The following is a 19,106-nucleotide window of genomic DNA, read 5'->3' as shown; positions in this document are numbered from 1 at the left end:
CACTATCTGTGAACATAACATTTAAGGCCTCTGTTTTCTTCCTTCCCGCCCTTGCTTTGCTTTTTTCTTTCTTTCCCTCTTTCTTTCTTGGAAAAAGTTCATTATATATGGATAGGATCATAGAATTTCCTGAGTGGGAGAGGGCCTTAAAGATTATTTTTCACCACCCAGACTCAGAAAAGACATATCTAGAACCAGTAACTTTGAAGTCAGACTGGTATTCAGCTACCCTTGCTTCTAGTATGATATCCTCTCTAAAATATTCTGTTGTGTACAAAAGCACACTATGAAACATGTATACTATCATGTAAGAAATGAATCGCTAGTCTAGGTTCGATACAGGATACAGGATGCTTGGGGCTGGTGCACTGGGATGACCCAGAGAGATGATATGGGGAGGGTGGTGGGAGGGGGGTTCAGGGTTGGAAACTCATGTACACCTGTGGTGGATTCAAGTCAATGTATGGCAAAACCAATACAGTATTGTAAAGTAAAAAAATAAAAGTTAAAAAAAAAAGTAAACCAAATTTTCTCAAAAAACAAACAAACAAACAAACAAACAAACCTGGGGTCCTAGTATTGATAATTACCTGACATGACATGAATTCCTTCTATACTTAAGATATAACATTTGCCAAAAATTAGTGTTACTGTTTATAGAGTTAGTTGTGTCTTAAAGAAAGAGTCTAAATTTGCTGTTTCAATAAGTTATACTTTCATGAAGTTCAAAAGCTATAAAAGGATATAAATGGGAACATCTCCCTCCCACCTCTATCCTCCAATCATCCAATTTTCCTTCCCAGAAGTAACCAGTATTATTAAAGTTTCCTCCCAGAGAATCTTTGCATATATAGAAGCAAATACATATCTATCTACTTACATTTTGACCTTTAGTTCTGTGGTTATCAGATGAGACAAACAGAAAGTTATGAATAATGCTTACTTTGATCTTGTGTGCTTTTTACCCACATCTTTTCCCAGCGATGTTAACTAAAGATAGTTCACTGTTAAGAGACCTGCAAAACTGCTTAGCACATTATGGTCCAGGTTTGTACACATACAGTGAAAGGGGAGACTTTGGGGCATGGTAGGTGTTTACTCAAACTCTCCCCACAAGTGTATGTGACGTTGTGTTTCTAATGTAACAGTGGACAATGCAGAAAATTTCTTAGAATATTAATGTAAGAGAGAGAGCACACAAGTGAGGAAGCATTTGGTTCTTTTTAGGACTAGTTTTATTCTTAACTTTTAAAAATTTAAATATAATTGATTTATAATACAGTATTAGTTTTAGGTGTACAGCAAAATGATTCGATTATATATGTATGTGTATATATATATATATAATTTTTCCAGATTATTTTCTATTATAGATTGTTACAAGCTTTTGATAGTCACAATTTTTTATTTCAAATATTTTCAAATTTACAACAGAAGTTGAAAGACTGTTACAGTGAACACCCATATACCTTTTAACTAGATCAAGATTTCTCAGTCTGGCCAGTGTTTGTGATGGGAAGATATTTTCAAGCCCAAAGGTGATAGACAACAATTTTATTGTTTATATAGGCTTATTCAAACCTCTTTGAATGTTAACTGCCCTGTTTTATAATTTTACACAGTTTTTATGGAAACGAGCTCTCAAAGATCGCTTTAAATATGTTCGAAGACCCATAGAAGATGATGAACAAGTGATGAGAAATAAGTGTAAATTTGGACACCGAAGAGGCCAGACAAGGAAATCTCTTGCTGATATAAGATTTAATGAAATTAAAACTATCCAGATAAAAGTAAGATTGAATCTTTAATTGTTCTGACAACTTATTGATTGACTGATTAAGGAATAACAAATACTAAAATAAAGCAAAACAAAATATCCTTTTGAAAATTTAACATGTGGGTCAGAAACCAAGAAAATCTGTTTTGCTTTTGTGAATGAGAATACTTCCAGAAGAGGGTTTCCAAAAACCTGAGCAGAGGGTTTATTGAACATCTCAAGTTTATTCTTTCACAATCTTCAAAAGACTTGGAGAGACTCTTAAGTTCTGAATCTTTGAATAATTTCTTTACCTCTCATCCTAAAATGTGTCCTATGTTCTCACTGTTCTTATTACTACAGAAAGTTTTTAATACTCATATTGTAGGGGTCAAGTAGCCTCTGGTTTCAAGGTTTGGGGAGGAAGATAATTCACACACACGAGTATAAAATGCCACAGTGTTCTTGCTTTGTACAGAGGCAGCCGAGAGGAACTTCAGGCCAAGGGCCCCTGGCAGGGTCTGGAGATTCCCTGCTCTACAGTGGGTTTGCTGTACCATAATGTTGATGTGGGTCCTAATTACCTGAGGTTCTATAGCTATTATCTACTTCATGGCCCCCAGATGCTCTCAGAAACAAAAACATCCCCTGCTAATAAAATGGACTGAGCTCCTTAGGAAGGATGGCCTAACTATCAAGTTCAAGAAGCTAAATCTCATGTCCCCCGAAATACTATTTTTCCCTCAATCCAATATGAATGAGTGGGCTTCCCTGGTGGCTCAGTGGTAAAGAATCTACCTACAGTGCAGGAGCTGCAAGAGCCACAGTTTTGATCCCTGGGTTGGGCAGATCTCTTGGAGGAAAGCATGGCAACCCACTCCAGGAGTCTTGCCTGGAGAATCCCATGGACAGAGAAGCCTGGCGGGTTACAGTCTATAGGGTCACGAAGAGCCAGACATGACTGAAGCAACCTAGTGCTCACACAGCACAACATAAATATGTAAATCTAACTTTTCACTATAGGCACATTTATGCTAGTGAATGTACTCGGTGTAAATATTCTGTTTTCTTTTTCAGCTAGTATAATTATTTAATATTAATAGAGCAGCCTATCAGATTATCTCAATTTTATTGTCACTACTTATAAGTCCCAGGGGACGGGAGTATTTTTTTAAACATATTTTGTAAACTATTCATTCTATCATTTTACATAAGAAAAATTTTAGATCAAGATGTATTTTTAAATATCTTATTATGTAACTTTCAAAGTGTTTTCAAAATGACAGTCCAGTTAAGGTAATACAATTTTATATCTGCTCTTTGATGAAAAGACAAGACAGATGAAAGGTACATAAATTAAAAGATGTGATTTTATAGAAACTTCAACTGCAATATTCCAATTTTAAACTAAAATCATAAGATAGAATTAGATTTGTTTAAAAATATATTTTATATTCTTAAAGAGCCACTTTGTAAAGGAACATAATTACATTATGCATAAGTATTCTCAAAATAAGTGATTTTCCTCATACTACAAATGGAGTTCCTTTATAAATGAATTAATATTTTACAAATTCAGTTTTATTTCTTTCCCTTTGATGCATGTTCCACCAAAATTCACTGGAGTGGGATGAACGGTAAAATTGGAAAAGCAGTCTTTGTCCCCAGCAAGGGTAAGCCCACGGGGTCAGAGGTCACCCTGAGAGACACAGGCTAAACGGCAGCTCCTCTCTTGTGTTGAGCCATCACTGACCCAGCCTGTACAGTCATCTTTCTATTCTTTCTCAGAACCACCTCAGTTCATTGTGTAAGTGTGCCCTTTGTGGTTCCTATGTTGGAGTCTCCTAGACATGCCTGCATCTTAAATTGAATCCTACTAAAGCCCATGCAGGGGGTCTTTGCTACAAAAAGAAGAGGGATTGAATGTATCAGGGCCCAAGATGAGTTAAGTTGCAACAGAATTTAGTTTTGACCTTCCTGCCAGCTGGGGCAAAAAGAGGTCATTGTTAGTACCTGAAGAGGCAACAACATTTTTCCTTCCCAGCAAATCGAATTGGTAAGAATTTACTTTTCTCCCTCTTACAAATGGAGCTACACATTGCTGGTTCTTTAAACACTGTCTCTGTTTATGACCTAATGTTCTGTAAAGCCAAATACTTCAAAGGATGGAAAAAAGTTTACACTAGAATATTACAGAAACAATGTATTTCTGTATTTTGTCCCTCCATAGTGACTAAGCAAATGGAAAACCACTAAGAAGAGTGGAGGGACAAGTTCAGTGAATACGCCACTTATCTCATGGGATTTTAGACTTCAGATGAGTTGCCTAAATTATTTCCAGTCTGCATTTGGAATTTCTTATAGCTCTTTTTAAATGTCTTTATGATTTCTGAAGATTAAAGATAGTTGGATTAAGATATACTTTGGCAACAGCATTTCCATAATATAGAAAAAAATGTTACCCTTTGTGCTAGAGAGATGGGAAATGCTGATGTGGGCAACAAGCCAGGAGGCAGGCCATCCCCACAAGGGCAGGGAAGTGGGTTTCGCTGAACTGGAGAAAAGTTTTGGGAATAAGTAAGGAAGGAGCAGAGTTTTTCACTTGTTCTGTTTCTGTTGTCTATCGTTGGTGGTTAGAAGGAATTTACCAAAATATTGGTGGTAGATGCCTCAGTGAAGGACAGCACATTTCTTACTCCTGTCATGTGGGCTTCTGAAGATGACTAAGCAGCTGCAGAATTTGTATGAGTCTGAGGTCCCAGATCTTTTGTCCACACCCCTCCTCCTCGCTTAATCTCCGAGGTCAGCGGGGCATTGCCTAAACTATGCTCTGTGTGTGTGTGTGCGTGTGCAAGCATGTGCGCACGCACACACTCTCAGTCGTGTCCAGCTCTTTGCAGCTCCACGAACTGTAGCTTGCCAGGCTCCTCTGTCCATGGGATTCTCCAGATAAGGATACTGGAGGGGGTTTCCAGTTCCTCCTCTAAGGTATTTCCCAACCCACGGATCCAACACATCTCTTGCATCTCCTGCATTGGCAGGCAGATTGTTTACCAGATGAGCCACTGGGGAAGCCCCTATAAAACCCAAAGCTTCAGCAGCATCAAGCATCCCCCCATGAGTCTTAAAAATGCCTGGGTTCCTTACATTCTGCTACTAAAAGGAATTATAACCATGGTACGCAGAGCTATACTTGTCAGAATCCCAGGCTATGTTTCTAGATCAATCCTCCAAAAATACTGGATTTAAATGTGATGTTTAAAAATCTTTTGCCAACCTCACGACCCCGTGTCACTGCTGGTTGTACATTCAATCAAATGCAGCATAAGCAACACTGTTTCTTAGGCATCTGAGTTTTAGCTTTAGGTCCAAGCAACTTGTAGCCCTGTGAATTGATAAATCTGTTTCACTTGCTTAATTGCCTTTTATTATACTTTTTAGAGTACTTATAAACAGAGATACAAGTAGAGTCTCAAAACAGTAGAATTAACTGAGCAATATATTTTTTTATTGAAGTATAGTTGATTTAGGGCTTCCTTGATAGCTCAGTTGGTAGAGAATCTACCTGCAATGCAGGAGACCCTGGGTCAGTTCCTGGGTCAGGAAGACCTGCTGGAGAAGGGATAGGCTACCCACTCCAGTGTTCTTGGGCTCCCTTGTGGCTCATCTGGTAAAGAATCTGCGTGCAATGAGGGAGACCTGGGTTCGACCCCTGGGTTGGGAAGATCCCCTGGAGAAGGGAAAGGCTACTCACTCCAGTATTCTGGCCTGGAGAATTCCATGGACTGTACAGCCCATGGGGTTACAAAGAGTCAGATACAACTAACCAACTTTCACTTTCATAGTTGATTTACAATGTTTCAGGTTTTAGCAGTGATTCAGTTATACATACATACATACATATATATATATATATTCTTCTTCAGATTTTTTTCCATTATAGGTTGTTACAAGTTATTGACTATAGTTCCCTGTGTATATAGTAGGTCCTTAGTTGTTGTGCATTTTGTATACAGTAGTATGTATATGTTAAACTCCTCATTTATCCCTCCTTCACCCCTTTGCCCCTTTGATAACCTTCAATTTGTTTTCTATGTTTGTGAGTCTATTTCTGTCTGTGTTTTAACTGAGTAATTTCTTAAGTTGCTGACAATATTATCCTGTTTAAATGATGAAGACACGTTGGTATTAAAAGCTTATAGGAATTGTATGTATGCAGTGTAGTGGACAGAGAAGGCAATGGCACCCCACTCCAGTGTTCTTGCCTGGAGAATCCCAGGGACAGAGGAGCCTGATGGGCTGCCATCTATGGGTCGCACAGAGTCGGGCACGACTGACGTGACTTAGCAGCAGCAGCAGTGTAGTGGAATTAACTTTGTACTGTAATATTTTCTTGTGGAAAACTTAAGGTGTTAAAGTCGAGTGACTCAAACTCTCACCTCATGGCACATTATCATCATTGTTCTGTGCCAGGCCTCTCTGTTGTTGTATTCATTTCTTTTTGTGCTCATTCATTTTTTTAAGTATGAGAGTCCTCTTATTGTTAATTTTAATTTCATTTTTTGGTATGCTATGTGGGTTGTGGGATCTTAGTTCCCCAACCAGTGATGGAACGTGGGCCCTCCGCAGTGAGCCCCCAGAGTCCTAATCACTGGACCACCAAGGAATTCCCATGTGCTCATTCTTCTATGCCCTTTTCCCACCTCTGCTCTTGGGCAGCCCTTCTAATGTGTTTCATCTGTATCTTTTTGTTTGTGAGGTGTTCTAAAATGTGTACTATCATTTTGGGTTTATATATATTTGACTCAATGTAGATGATATTCTGGGCTTCCCAAGTGGTGCAGTAGTAAAGAACCTGCCTGCCAATGCAGGAGATTCAAGAGATAGGGGTTCAGTCCCTGGATGGGGAAGATCCCCTGGAGGAGGAAATGGCAATCCACTCCAGTATTCTTGCCTGAAAGATTGCATGGACAGAGGAGCCTGATGGGCTATAGTCCATGGGATCGCAGAGAATCAGACATGACTGAAAACACACACAAATGCCATTCTATACCTCATTTGTATTTCACTTTTTCACTGACACTTTTAAGTCTCATTTATGTTACCATGTGTATTTCTACCCCATGTTTGTAGCAATTTTTACAAGCCCTTGCTTCAGGCCCCTTCCTTCCCACAATGAATGGTACTACAGAGAACACCATTATACCTGGCTGGTTATGGATGAAGCTGTTCGGTTATTTCTTTGGCTTGTCCACCCAAAAGTGGAACTGATGGGACCGGCATGGGTACTTAATTTGACTAATTGCTTTCTAGAATGATTTTGTTAGTCTCAGTCCCATAGTACTGCATATCTTGATCTTCCTGCCAGTGCTTGGCGTTAGCCAGCCTTGTGAGTTTTGCCAAGACTAATAGGTATAAACTGTAATCTCAGTCTTGTGATTTGCATTTCCCTGGATAACTGAGTCTGAGCATCTCTCCATGTGTTTGTTAGAGTTTTATATTCCTTCTTTTAGAAAATTACCTCTTTAGTTCCATTGCCCCATTTTTAATGGGTTGGCATCTTTTTCTTCTTAATTTGTAGGAAGCAGTACTTCCCATACTCTAAGTCACAAAGATATTCTACTCTTTCTTTTATTAAGTGTATAGTTTGCACTTTCATGATTAGATCTTTAAGTCATCTGGAGTCTATTTTTGTATATGCCATTAGGTAAGGATCTCCATAGAATTGTTGCTCTTACAACCAATTATTTTTTCCTCTGGCTTATGGTGGCAATTTAATTGTATGTTAACTTCCCCCCAAAAGACTTGAGTGTGTTCTGGGCACTCACTCTTATTCCATTGGTCAATCAGTCTATTCTTAATGCCGTTGCCATGATTCATTTGATTACTTAATGTTTACTACTTAGTATCACTTAGCACTTAGTGTATAGACATTTCTGGGGCAGGTCACTCTCATTTTCTGGAATATGGAGAAGGACAGTGGTTCCTTTTCTCAAGAACTTGTCCCTGGGACTCTTTTGTAGCACTTGACTTCTTACAGAGAACTAGAGCCTGGGCTAGGGGTACTGAGGTGGGAGGGCAAGTGGATGTAGGACCAAAGGAAGGTTTTGAGAATCTGCCAGAGCAAGGACACTAGGATAAGTTCTGTCTTGGCTCATGAAGAGCCTGCTGTGACAAGATGAAGATGGTGTATGGAGGAATCCTGCATTTCACATTGAGACAGCCTGACGCACATCCTTTCCTGGGAATCTCTTCATCCAGAGGATTCATTGGTGGTCCTCTTGGGTTTCTGCCAAATGCCTCATTTGAAACATCAGGATCTAAATATACTTTTGAAATGCTCTTTTGGCTAAAGTACACACATTTTCTTTTCTTAAATTATTGAGATTTCTTACAGCCAGTAAAGCCTTCAACTTATTACCATAAACTTGTTACTCATGGGATATAAGCTGACTCTGATAATAGTCATTGCTTCCTTCAAGATTTTCTGAAAAAACTTGGCTTGAATCTTTCATGTGTCCAGTTCTTCATATCTGCACCTGATATTTTCATCCACTTTGAAAAGATTCTCCTCTGTCTTTATGGAGTAAATGAACTCTGAATTGCATATCTGGTGAAAATTTATTTTGGTTTCTTGAAGCAGTACAGGAAGGACTTTGAATTTCCCACAAAGGCTTTTTCTTTTCTATTTTTTTTTTTTTTCCTAGTTGCAATGACCTTCTCTCAGTTTGGAGGCTATTAATGTGATCTTTAAATGCACAGATTATTTTATCTTTATCAGCTAATTTAATCTACACTTTAATTTTTTTAGAATTTTAAGTAAGTTAATCCTATCTGTTTCTTCAAAAGTCCTTTTGATTATATTTTCTTGGAGGTTTTCATTTTATGCATGATTTTTATTCATGCTAAGTCACTTCAGTCTGTTCAACTCTGTATGACCCTATGGACTGTAGCCTGCCAGGCTCCTCTGTCCATTGGATTTTCTCGAGCAAGAGTACTGGAGTGGGTTGCCGTTCCCTCCTCCAGGGGGTCTTCTGACCTGGGGACTGAACCTGCATCTCTTATGTCTCCTGCATTGTCAGGCAGATTCTTTACCACTCTTGCCAGCCAAGAAGCCCTTACCCAGCTCCAGATTCCTACAATCCCTGTTGTCTTCTCCAGGAATAACAGTCACTCTAGTCTTCCAACTGCTTGTTTATCACATGTTTAGTGGTTCTATTCATTATTGAAAGTGACATTAAAATCTCCAACTATTACTGTCTCTAGCTTCCTTCTGTCAGTTTTTGCCACATGACGTTTGGGCTGTTGTTAAGTGTGTGTACGTTGATAATTGTTATATCCTCTTAATGGACTGGCCCTCTTCCCATTATAAAATATCCTCCTTTGTTTCTAGGAACAATTTTTGTGTTGTTTATTTTGTCTCATATGAGTGTAGCTATTCTTTCTCTCTTTTGGTTACTGCTGGCATAATATATCTTTTCCCATCTTTTTACCTTCAACCTACTTATGACTTTGAATCTAAAGTATGTCTCTAGCAGACAGTATATAGTTGGATACTTTTTTTTAGATCCATTCTGTCAATTACCTAATATGATTACTGATAAGGTAGGAATTATGTTTACTATTTGTTTTCTATTAATATATGTCATCTCTTCTTACTTTATCCCTTATCCCTCAATTACTGCCTTCCTTGTGTTAAAGGAGATATTTCCTAGTATATTAATGTTATTCCCCTTTTTGTTCTCTTAGTAAATAAACATTTTTAGTTCTTTCTTTAGTGGTTGCCCTGGAGATTACAGCTAACACCTTGATTTATAATAATCTAGTTTGGATTCATGCCCTTTTAATTGTAATAGCATATAAAAACTTTGCCCCTGTATAACAATACTCTTCTTCCCTTTTGTGCTGTTAGTTAAATTTTATACATTGTATGTCCCTCAACACAGAATTCATAACTATTGTTTCATGCAGTTGTTACAACCAACAAGATGGGAGAGTTACAACCAGAAAATTGATTTAAACTCTCTTTTATATTTACCTGTGTCGTGACCTTTACCAGTGCTCTATTTTTCATGTTGATTGGAGTTATAGTCCATGTTATTTCATTTTAGCTTGAAAGACTACCTTTAGAATTTCTGGTAGGGCAAATCTGCTAGTGACCAATTCTCTCAATTTTTATTTATCTGAGAATGTCTTAAATCTCTCCATATCTGAAGGATGTTTTGCTGGATATAGAATTTATATAGGGGATTTTTTTTCTGGTTTGAGATTTGGGTGTTCTAGCATTCAGTTCCGGAGAAGGCAATGGCACCCCACTCCAGTGTTCTTGCCCAGAAAATCCCATGGACGGAGGAGCCTGGTGGGCTGTAGTCCATGGGGTCCCTAAGAGTTGGACACGACTGAGCAACTTCAATTTCACTTTTCACTTTCATGCATTGGAGAAGGAAATGGCAACCCACTCCAGTGTTCTTGCCTGGGGAATCCCAGGGATGGGGGAGCCTGGTGGGCTGTAGTCCATGGGGTCGCACAGAGTCGGACATGACTGAAGAGACTTAGCAGCTGCAGCAGCAGCAGTATTCAGTTATCATGGTTTTGGCCACAAATAACAGACAACACTGCCTGAAATTGGCTAAAATGATAAGGAGAGCTATGGTGTCACATAATAAGAAACCCAGAGGAAGATGAGTGTGGATAAGATTTCTGCTCACCAAGTTACTCAGCTCGGCTCCTCCAGACCACCAGCAGGACTGTTCTTCTCCACTCCCTTGAAGTGAGATGTGGCTACGAGACTGACTCTGACCAGTGAAATGTGAGAAGGAGTGCCAAGAGAGTTGAAGATCCAGTATGCGGTGCTCCATCTTCTCCCTTTCTTTGGCAGTGGCGACTGACTTTCTAGGTGGTAAAGCCAGAGTTTTCGGATGAGGAGGATGAAGAGATGGGCCTGTCCCATGAGAGGTAAACTTCTGTTGCGCTAACATCTGGGGGTTGTTAGGTAGAGCAGCAGCATCTTGCCTATCCTGAAAAATACCAGCAGCTCCAAGCTCGGCGTGTCAGGCTTTGGATCCACATCTCAGTGATTCTTCTGCTCCTGGCAAGCTTCATCAAGTGATGGAGTTCTAAGGACTTTTCTCAGAGTATGAAAAATACAAAGCTAATATTTTGCCCAATTCTGATTTGCAATATCAAAATATACTGGGAATGTCACAGAAGATTCCATAGAGAGGTTAATTGGTGCTTTTTTAAAAAACTTATGCTGTATCTAGGACAGCAACACAAGGATTTAATAGATGATTGTGGGGGGCCCTTGCATACAAAGTCCTCCAAAAATTAGTTAAATAGATAAAGAAGCTAGCTAGCTAGCTAACTAACTAACTGCTAGGTGTTAAATTACAAGCACTATACTTGTGCAGATTCATTGTCTGAGTTGTCTGAGATTTCACTTGCCCATGGTGGACTGTGTTCTGAAAATATTAAATGTAAAATTCTAGAAATAAAGAATTCATAAGTTTAAAAATTGAGAGAGAAAGACCACATTCACATAAATTTTATTACAGTATATCATTATAATTTTTCTATTTTATTTTTAGATATTGTTGTTAGTTACTAACTGTGCCTAATTTATAAATTAAATTTTATCATAGGTCTATGTTAAGGGAAAAACAGTCTGTACCTAGGGTTCAATACCATCTGCAGTCTCAGGCTTCCTGTGGGGTTCTTTGAACATATCCCCTACAGATAAGGAGGGGGCTACTGTGATTCATTTCTCTTAAAACATTTTATTTTTCTATTTATTTGGGAATATATGTACCCGATGACTTTGAAAGTCACTAGTAGTTCTCTGTGTTAGCTTTCCTTGGCTTAGAAATCAAATGGATTTGAAAGCTATGAAAAAACTGCTTGGATAGTCAAATGCTAAGGACACCTACTAGGTTCCTTTGAATTTCTTTTAGGGCATTTACTGTTTGCTTCTTACTGCACCTGACACATGATAATTTATTATATAATATTCTAATCATTTTTATAGCCTTTTCCACAGTTGTTTCTCTCATGGTGCAAAACTGAACAAGATAGCAAAAGTTGAAGAAAAACGTTGACAGTTAATTGCATTCTGGATATAATGCAATTACTGCCATCAGCAGGTGACATGTTTGCTAATACTGTGAAGGTTTACAAGTGAGACTGTGGCTCAGATTATGAACTCCTTATTACCAAATTCAGACTTAAATTGAAGAAAGTAGGGAAAACCGCTAGACCATTCAGGTATCACCTAAATCAAATCCCTTATGATTATACAGTGGAAGTGAGAAATAGATTTAAGGGCCTAGATCTGATAGATAGAGTGCCTGATGAGCTATGGAATGAGGTTTGTGACATTGTACAGGAGACAGGGATCAAGACCATCCCCATGAAAAAGAGATGCAAAAAGGCAAAATGGCTGTCTGGGGAGGCCTTACAAATAGCTGTGAAAAGAAGAGAGGCGAAAAGCAAAGGAGAAAAGGAAAGATATAAGCATCTGAATGCAGAGTTCCAAAGAATAGCAAGAAGAGATAAGCAAGCCTTCTTCAGCAATCAATGCAAAGAAATAGAGGAAAAGAACAGAATGGGAAAGACTAGAGATCTCTTCAAGAAAATTAGAGCTACCAAGGGAACATTTCATGCAAAGATGGGCTCGATAAAGGATAGAAATGGTCTGGACCTAACAGAAGGAGAAGATATTAAGAAGAGGTGGCAAGAATACACGGAAGAACTGTACAAAAAAGATCTTCACGACCCAGATAATCATGATGATGTGATCACTAATCTAGAGCCAGACATCTTGGAAAGTGAAGTCAAGGGGGCCTTAGAAAGCATCACTATGAACAAAGATAGTGGAGGTGATGGAATTCCAGTTGAGCTTTTTCAAATCCTGAAAGATGATGCTGTGAAAGTGCTGCATTCAATATGCCAGCACATTGGGAAAACTCAGCAGTGGCTACAGGACTGGAAAAGGTCAGTTTTCATTCCACTTCCAAAGAAAGGCAATGCCAAAGAATGCTCAAACTACCGCACAATTGCACTCATCTCACATGCTAGTAAAATAATGCTCAAAATTCTCCAAACCAGGCTTTAGCAATACGTGAACTGTGAAGTCCCTGATGTTCAAGCTGGTTTTAGAAAAGGCAGAGGAACCAGAGATCAAATTGCCAACATGCGTGGGATCATGGACAAAGCAAGAGAGTTCCAGAAAAACATCTATTTCTGCTTTATTAACTATGCCAAAGCCTTTGACTGTGTGGATCACAATAAACTGTGGAAAATTCTGAAAGAGATGGGAATACCAGACCACCTAACCTGCCTCTTGAGAAATCTGTATGCAGGTCAGGAAGTAACAGTTAGAACTGGACATGGAACAACAGACTGGTTCCAAATAGGAAAAGGAGTACATCAAGGCTGTATATTGTCACCCTGCTTATTTAACTTCTATGCAGAGTACATCATGAGAAATGCTGGACTGGAAGAAGCACAAACTGGAATCAAGATTGCCGGGAGAAATATCAATAACCTCAGATATGCAGATGACACCACCATTATGGCAGAAAGTGAAGAGGAACTAAAACGCCTCTTGATGAAAGTGAAAGAGGAGAGTGAAAAAGTTGGCATAAAGCTCAACATTCAGAAAACGAAGATCATGGCATCTGGTCCCATCACTTCATGGGAAATAGAAGGGGAAACAGTGGAAAAAGTGTCAGACTTTATTTTGGGGGGCTCCAAAATCACTGCAGATGGTGATTGCAGCCATGAAATTAAAAGACGCTTACTCCTTGGAAGAAAAGTTATGACCAACCTAGACAGTATATTCAAAAGCAGACATTACTTTGCCGACTAAGGTCCGTCTAGTCAAGGCTATGGTTTTTCCTGTGGTCATGTATGGATGTGAGAGTTGGACTGTGAAGAAGGCTGAGTGCCGAAGAATTGATGCTTTTGAACTGCGGTGTTGGAGAAGACTCTTGAGAGTCCCTTGGACTGCAAGGAGATCCAACCAGTCCATTCTGAAGGAGATCAACCCTGGGATTTCTTTGGAAGGAATGATGCTAAAGCTGAAACTCCAGTACTTTGGCCACCTGATACGAAGAGTTGACTCATTGGACAAGACTCTGATGCTGGGAGGGATTGGGGGCAGGAGGGATTGGGGGCAGGAGGAAAAGGGGATGACCGAGGATGAGATGGCTGGATGGCATCACGGACTCGATGGACATGAGTCTGAGTGAACTCTGGGAGTTGGTGATGAACAGGGAGGCCTGGTGTGCTGCGATTCATGGGGTCGCAAAGAGTCGGACACGACTGAGCGACTGAACTGAACTGTGCACTTGGAAACATGGGGCAAAGTCAAAGCCCTTTCCCTGCTGACTGTATGTTAAGGAAAAAAACTGCCCAAGTTACACAAGAAGCATCGTTTTCAAAGTCACTTTGATGACAATAGAAGTGAAAACAGGGGTGACTGGAATTTGGTATGAAGAAAACCCTACCATCTAACATAGCACTCTCCAATAGAAATATAATATGCACCAAAGATATGATGTAACATTTTCTAGAAGTCATATTCAAGAAAAGTGAAACAAAGCAGGTGGAATTATAATATTAAAACTATATTTTACTTAACCCAATATTATCATTTCAGCATGTAATCATTATGAAAATTTGTTAATGAGATGTTTTACATTCTTTTTTTGCATACTAAGTCTTTGAAATCCAGTGTTTCCAGCATATGTATTAATTTGGTCTAGCCACAATTCAAGCGCTCTATAGCCACATGTGGCCAGTCACTCTAGAGTGGACGAGGACCTTAGAGGAATTAAAGGGTTAAATGACACTCTCCAGTATATACACCATAGTTAGCAGGAAGCATGACCGGTGACTCATGTCAAACCTTGTTGCATTTCTGGGGTAAATCCGAGCTAGTTTTTCCTTGTTCCTAATGTGTGCAACTTTGTCCAGAAATGAGATTGACCTGTGGTTATCTTCTCTCATACAGTTCTTTCAGGTTTAGGAATCACAACAGAGGCTTCATACAGGCCTTCGTAGAATGGACTGGAATACTTCATAGAATTCTTTTTTTTTCTTTGACTCCTTGAAAGATTTTATGTAAATTTGGTACACGCTCTGTTTTGAAAAAGTTTAGCAAAATTTAACTGTGAAACCTTCAGGTCTTGGTATTTTCTTTGTGGAAAGATTTTTATTTTCTAAATTTATATAAGGTTGTAGGAATTTCTTTTCAATCTGCTGGTATGTTACATTTTTTTTCTAGAAATTTGTTCACTTGTTCTGTGTCTTGCTAATCATCGTATGGTTCACAGATAGTGGATCTACCTAACACTTTCCTAATATACTTGTAAAAGTCCTCATTTTTCCCATCTTTTATAGGTAACATTGGGCTTCCCTGGTGGCTCAGAGGTTAAAGCGTCTGTCTACAATGCCGGAGACCTGGGTTTGATCCCTGGGTCGGGAAGATCCCCTGGAGAAGGAAATGGCAACCCACTCCAGTACTCTTGCCTGGAGAATCCCATAGACAGAGGAGCTTGGTGGGCTACAGTCCATGGGGTCCCAAAGAGTCGGACACGACTGAGCGACTTCACTTTCACTTTCTGTTCACATTCTAGTCAGATGATAGTATGTCAACTTGTTGATTCAAGTGTAGTTCAGCCAAGTGTCCTCTCAACTAATTTTTCGAGAGAGAGTTTTTTTGTTGTCTCCTCAAAGCCTGTTCGGAGAAGGCAATGGCACCCCACTCCAGTACTCTTGCCTGGAAAATCCCATGGATGCAGAAGCCTGGTAGGCTGCAGTCCATGGGGTCACTAAGAGTCGGGCATGACTGAGCGACTTCATTTTCACTTTTCACTTTCATGCATTGGACAAGGAAATGGTAACCCACTCCAGTATTCTTGCCTGGAGAATCCCAGGGACAGAGGAGCCTGGTGGGCTGCCGTCTATGGGGTCGCACAGTCAGACACGACTGAAGCGACTCAACAGCGGCAGCAGAGCCTGTTGATTGCCTTAGGGTTTTTTGTTTCTTTGTTTGTTTTTCTGGCTGAGCTGTGAGGCTTGCAGGATCATATTTCCCCAATCAGAGGTTAAACTTTGGGCCTCAACAGTGAAAGAGTCCTCACCACTGGACTACCAGGGAATTCCTTGATTGCCTTAGATTTTTGTTGTTGTTATTTATTTTTTAATTGAAGGATAATTGCTTTACAGAATTTTGTCATTTTCTGTTAAACCTCAACATGAATTAGCCATAGGTATTCATATATCCCCTCCCTTTTGAAACTCGCTTCCATCTCCCTCCCCATCTCACCACTCTAGGTTGATGCAGAGCCCCTGTTTGAGTTTCCTGAGCCATACAGCAAATTCCCATTGGCTATCTATTTTATATATGGTAATGTAAGTTTCCATGTTACTCTTTCCATACATCTCACCCTCTCCTCCCCTCTCCCCATGTCCATAAGTCTATTCTGTCTGTTTCTCCATTATTGCCCTGTAAATAAATTCTTCAGTACCATTTTTCTTGACTCTGTATATATGCATTAGAATACAATATTTATCTTTCTCTTTCTGACTTACTTCACTCTGTATAATAGGTTCTAGTTTCATCTGCCTCATTTGAACCGACTCAAATGCATTCCTTTTTATGACTGTGTAATATTCCATTGTGTATATGAACCACAACTTCTTGATCCATTCATCTGTTGATGGACATCTAGATTGCTTCCATGTTCTAGCTATTGTAAATAGTGCTGTGATGAACAATGAGATGCATGTGTCTTTTTCAATTTTGGTTTCCTTACGGTATATGCCTAGGAGTGGGATTGCTGGATCATACGTTGGTTTTATTCCTAGCTTTTTAAGGAATCTCTATACCATCTTCCATAGTAGCTGTATCAATTTACATTCCCACCAACAGTGCAAGAGTGTTACCTTTTCTCCACATCTTCTCCAGCACTTATTGTTTGTAGACTTTTTGATGATGGCCATTCTGACTGGTGTGAGGTGATATTTCATGGTAGTTTTGGTTTGCGTTTTTCTAATAATGAGCAATGTTGAGCATCTTTTCATGTGTTTGTTACACATCTGTATGTCTTTGGAGAAATGTCTGTTTAGGTACTTTTCCCACTTTTTGATTGGGTTGTTTGTTTTTTTGTTATGGAGCAGTATGAGCTGCTTGTATATTTTGGAAATTAATTCTTTGTCAGTTGTTTCACTTGCTATTATTTCCTCCCATTCTGAGGGCTGTCTTTTCACCTTGCTTATAGTTTCCTGTGCTGTGCAAAAGCTTTTAAGTTTAATCAGGTCCCACTTGTTTACTTTGTTTATATTTCCGTTACTCCAGGAGGTGGGTCATTGAGGATCTTTTTGATTTAGGTCATCTAGTGTTCTGCCTGTGTTTTCCTCTAAGAGTTTTATAGTTTCTGGTCTTACATTTAGGGTTTTATCCATTTTGAGTTTATCTTTATGTATGGTATTAGGAAGTGTTCTAATTTCATTCTTTTACATGTAGCTGTCCAGTTTTCCTAGCATCATTTATTGAAGAGGCAGTTTTTGCCCCATTGTATATTCTTGCCTCCTTTGTGAAAAATAAGGCACCCATAGGCGCATGGGTTTATTTCTGGGCTTTCTATCTTGTTCCATTGGTCTATATTTCTGTTTTTGTGCCAGTACCATACTGTCTTGATGACTGTAAAATAAGCAAAATCAAAAGAGTCCAATAAAGTACAGTAGATTGACCCAGCAAACAAAGGAAATCAAAAATTATATCTACCAGTTAAGAACAACACTAACTAAAGCACAAACTGGAAAATAAAACTAAACCAAGGTGCCAAGTGGGGAATAAAACAATGAAAACAAAACCAGCAAATATGTTGAGAGGAAAGGAAAGAAAGAAAAGAAAGAAAGAATGGATATGCAAAGTTAAATAAAGGTAGATGAAGAAGATTTATATACATTAAAGATTAATTGCAAAGGAGAAAAGAACAGCAGGAAAAGCAACCAAAGGAATAAATGTAGAAAAAATAATAATAGGCTTAAAAATTAAAAAGAGAAAAAAGGGAAAACTTCATAGAAGTGCAAAATCCCAATACAAAAGCAGAGGTTTATAACAACAATAAAAAATGTGACTGAGGAAAAAAAACAACAATCAAGAGCTTAATTAGATTTCATAGTGCCAATAAAATCAACAACGACAACAGAGCAGGGGGCAAAGGGGAAAAAAAGAAAAAAGTAAAAAAAAAAAAAATCCAAAAGAGTCCACAGAACAGGTCAAAACATAAGAATAATAGATGTTTTTCTTGAGTCACTGCTGTCAGAGTGCTTTTCCTCGCTGGGAGTCACAGTCCACCTCACCTCCCTAGGATGCCTTCCAACTCTGTGCTGGTTTCTGGACCTGCTGTGGGGGCAGCTCAGATTCCAATTTGTCCTACTCTTGTGCGTCCTTACCTTCAATGTCCACAGCTATTAGAACTAGTGCATTTTCTTTTGTGGGAGCTCTCAATGTCCTTTTATGTATTCCATAGACACAGAGGCCACCTAGTTGATCGTGTGGATTTAATCTGCAGCTTGTACAGCTAGTGGGAAGGTTTTGGGTCTTCTTCCTTAGCCACACTGCTCCTGGGTTTCAGTTGTAGTTTTATTTCCACCTCTGCATGTGAGTGGTCCACTGGGGTTTGCTCCTGAGGCTGCCCTGGTGGACTTGGGTCTGTCCCCGTGAGGGCCAGGTGTGGAAGTGGTTCTGCTGCTTGGGTTGCATGGGTTCCGGCAGCACCAGGTACTCAGCAGAGTTGGCGGTTAGGGAAGCAGGAAATAATAGTGCTCTAGAAGGGCATGGCAACCAGTATTGGCCAATACACGCCAGTATTCTTGCCTGGAGAACCCCCCTGACAGAGAAGCCTGGCAGCTCACAGTCCACAGGGCTGCAAAGAGTTGGACACGACTGGAGTAACCCTGCGTGCACAGACGCAAAACGTTTTTTGCCTGTGGCAGCTCTCACCCAGTGAGGGTTGAGGGTGAAGGTGGTGCAGGCGCTTGGCTTGTGGGGATCCTGGTGGCGCCAAGTGTGCAGGGACATGGACAGTCTCCACCGCAGGAGTTATGGCCCTATCAGAGTCTTTTTCAAGCCTCTTGTAGCTGGTGATCAGAAGGCCTCTTTGGCCAGTTTTTTTTCTTTAGCTCCTCCTGTTCAGGTACTCAGAGGGCTCCCTTGCCTGGGGTCCTTCTCTGTTGTGCCATGCATCAGGTACATAGAGGGGTCTCCCTGGCCTTGGTCCTATGCTGTAGATCGGCGCATCAGGCACTTACAGGGGCACCCTGGGTGGGGTCCTACTCT

At 39.7% G+C, this 19,106-nt stretch overlaps 1 protein-coding gene across 12 annotated transcripts in view; it reads left to right on the top strand.

The window, feature by feature from the left end:
* Positions 1-19,106, top strand: part of SAMD3 (sterile alpha motif domain containing 3) — a 45,371-nt gene that overhangs the window by 19,841 nt on the left and 6,424 nt on the right. For all 12 annotated transcript variants that reach the window (XM_069598393.1, XM_069598386.1, XM_069598385.1 and 9 more), the window contains one exon: positions 1,623-1,790. In XM_069598393.1, coding sequence (XP_069454494.1) covers positions 1,623-1,790 — 168 coding nt within the window. The remainder of the gene's footprint in view (positions 1-1,622; positions 1,791-19,106) is intronic.

This window comes from Ovis canadensis, chromosome 8 (genome assembly GCF_042477335.2).
Source record: "Ovis canadensis isolate MfBH-ARS-UI-01 breed Bighorn chromosome 8, ARS-UI_OviCan_v2, whole genome shotgun sequence".
Taxonomy (NCBI): Eukaryota; Metazoa; Chordata; class Mammalia; order Artiodactyla; family Bovidae; genus Ovis; species Ovis canadensis.
This window is presented reverse-complemented; position numbering and strand designations above follow the sequence as displayed.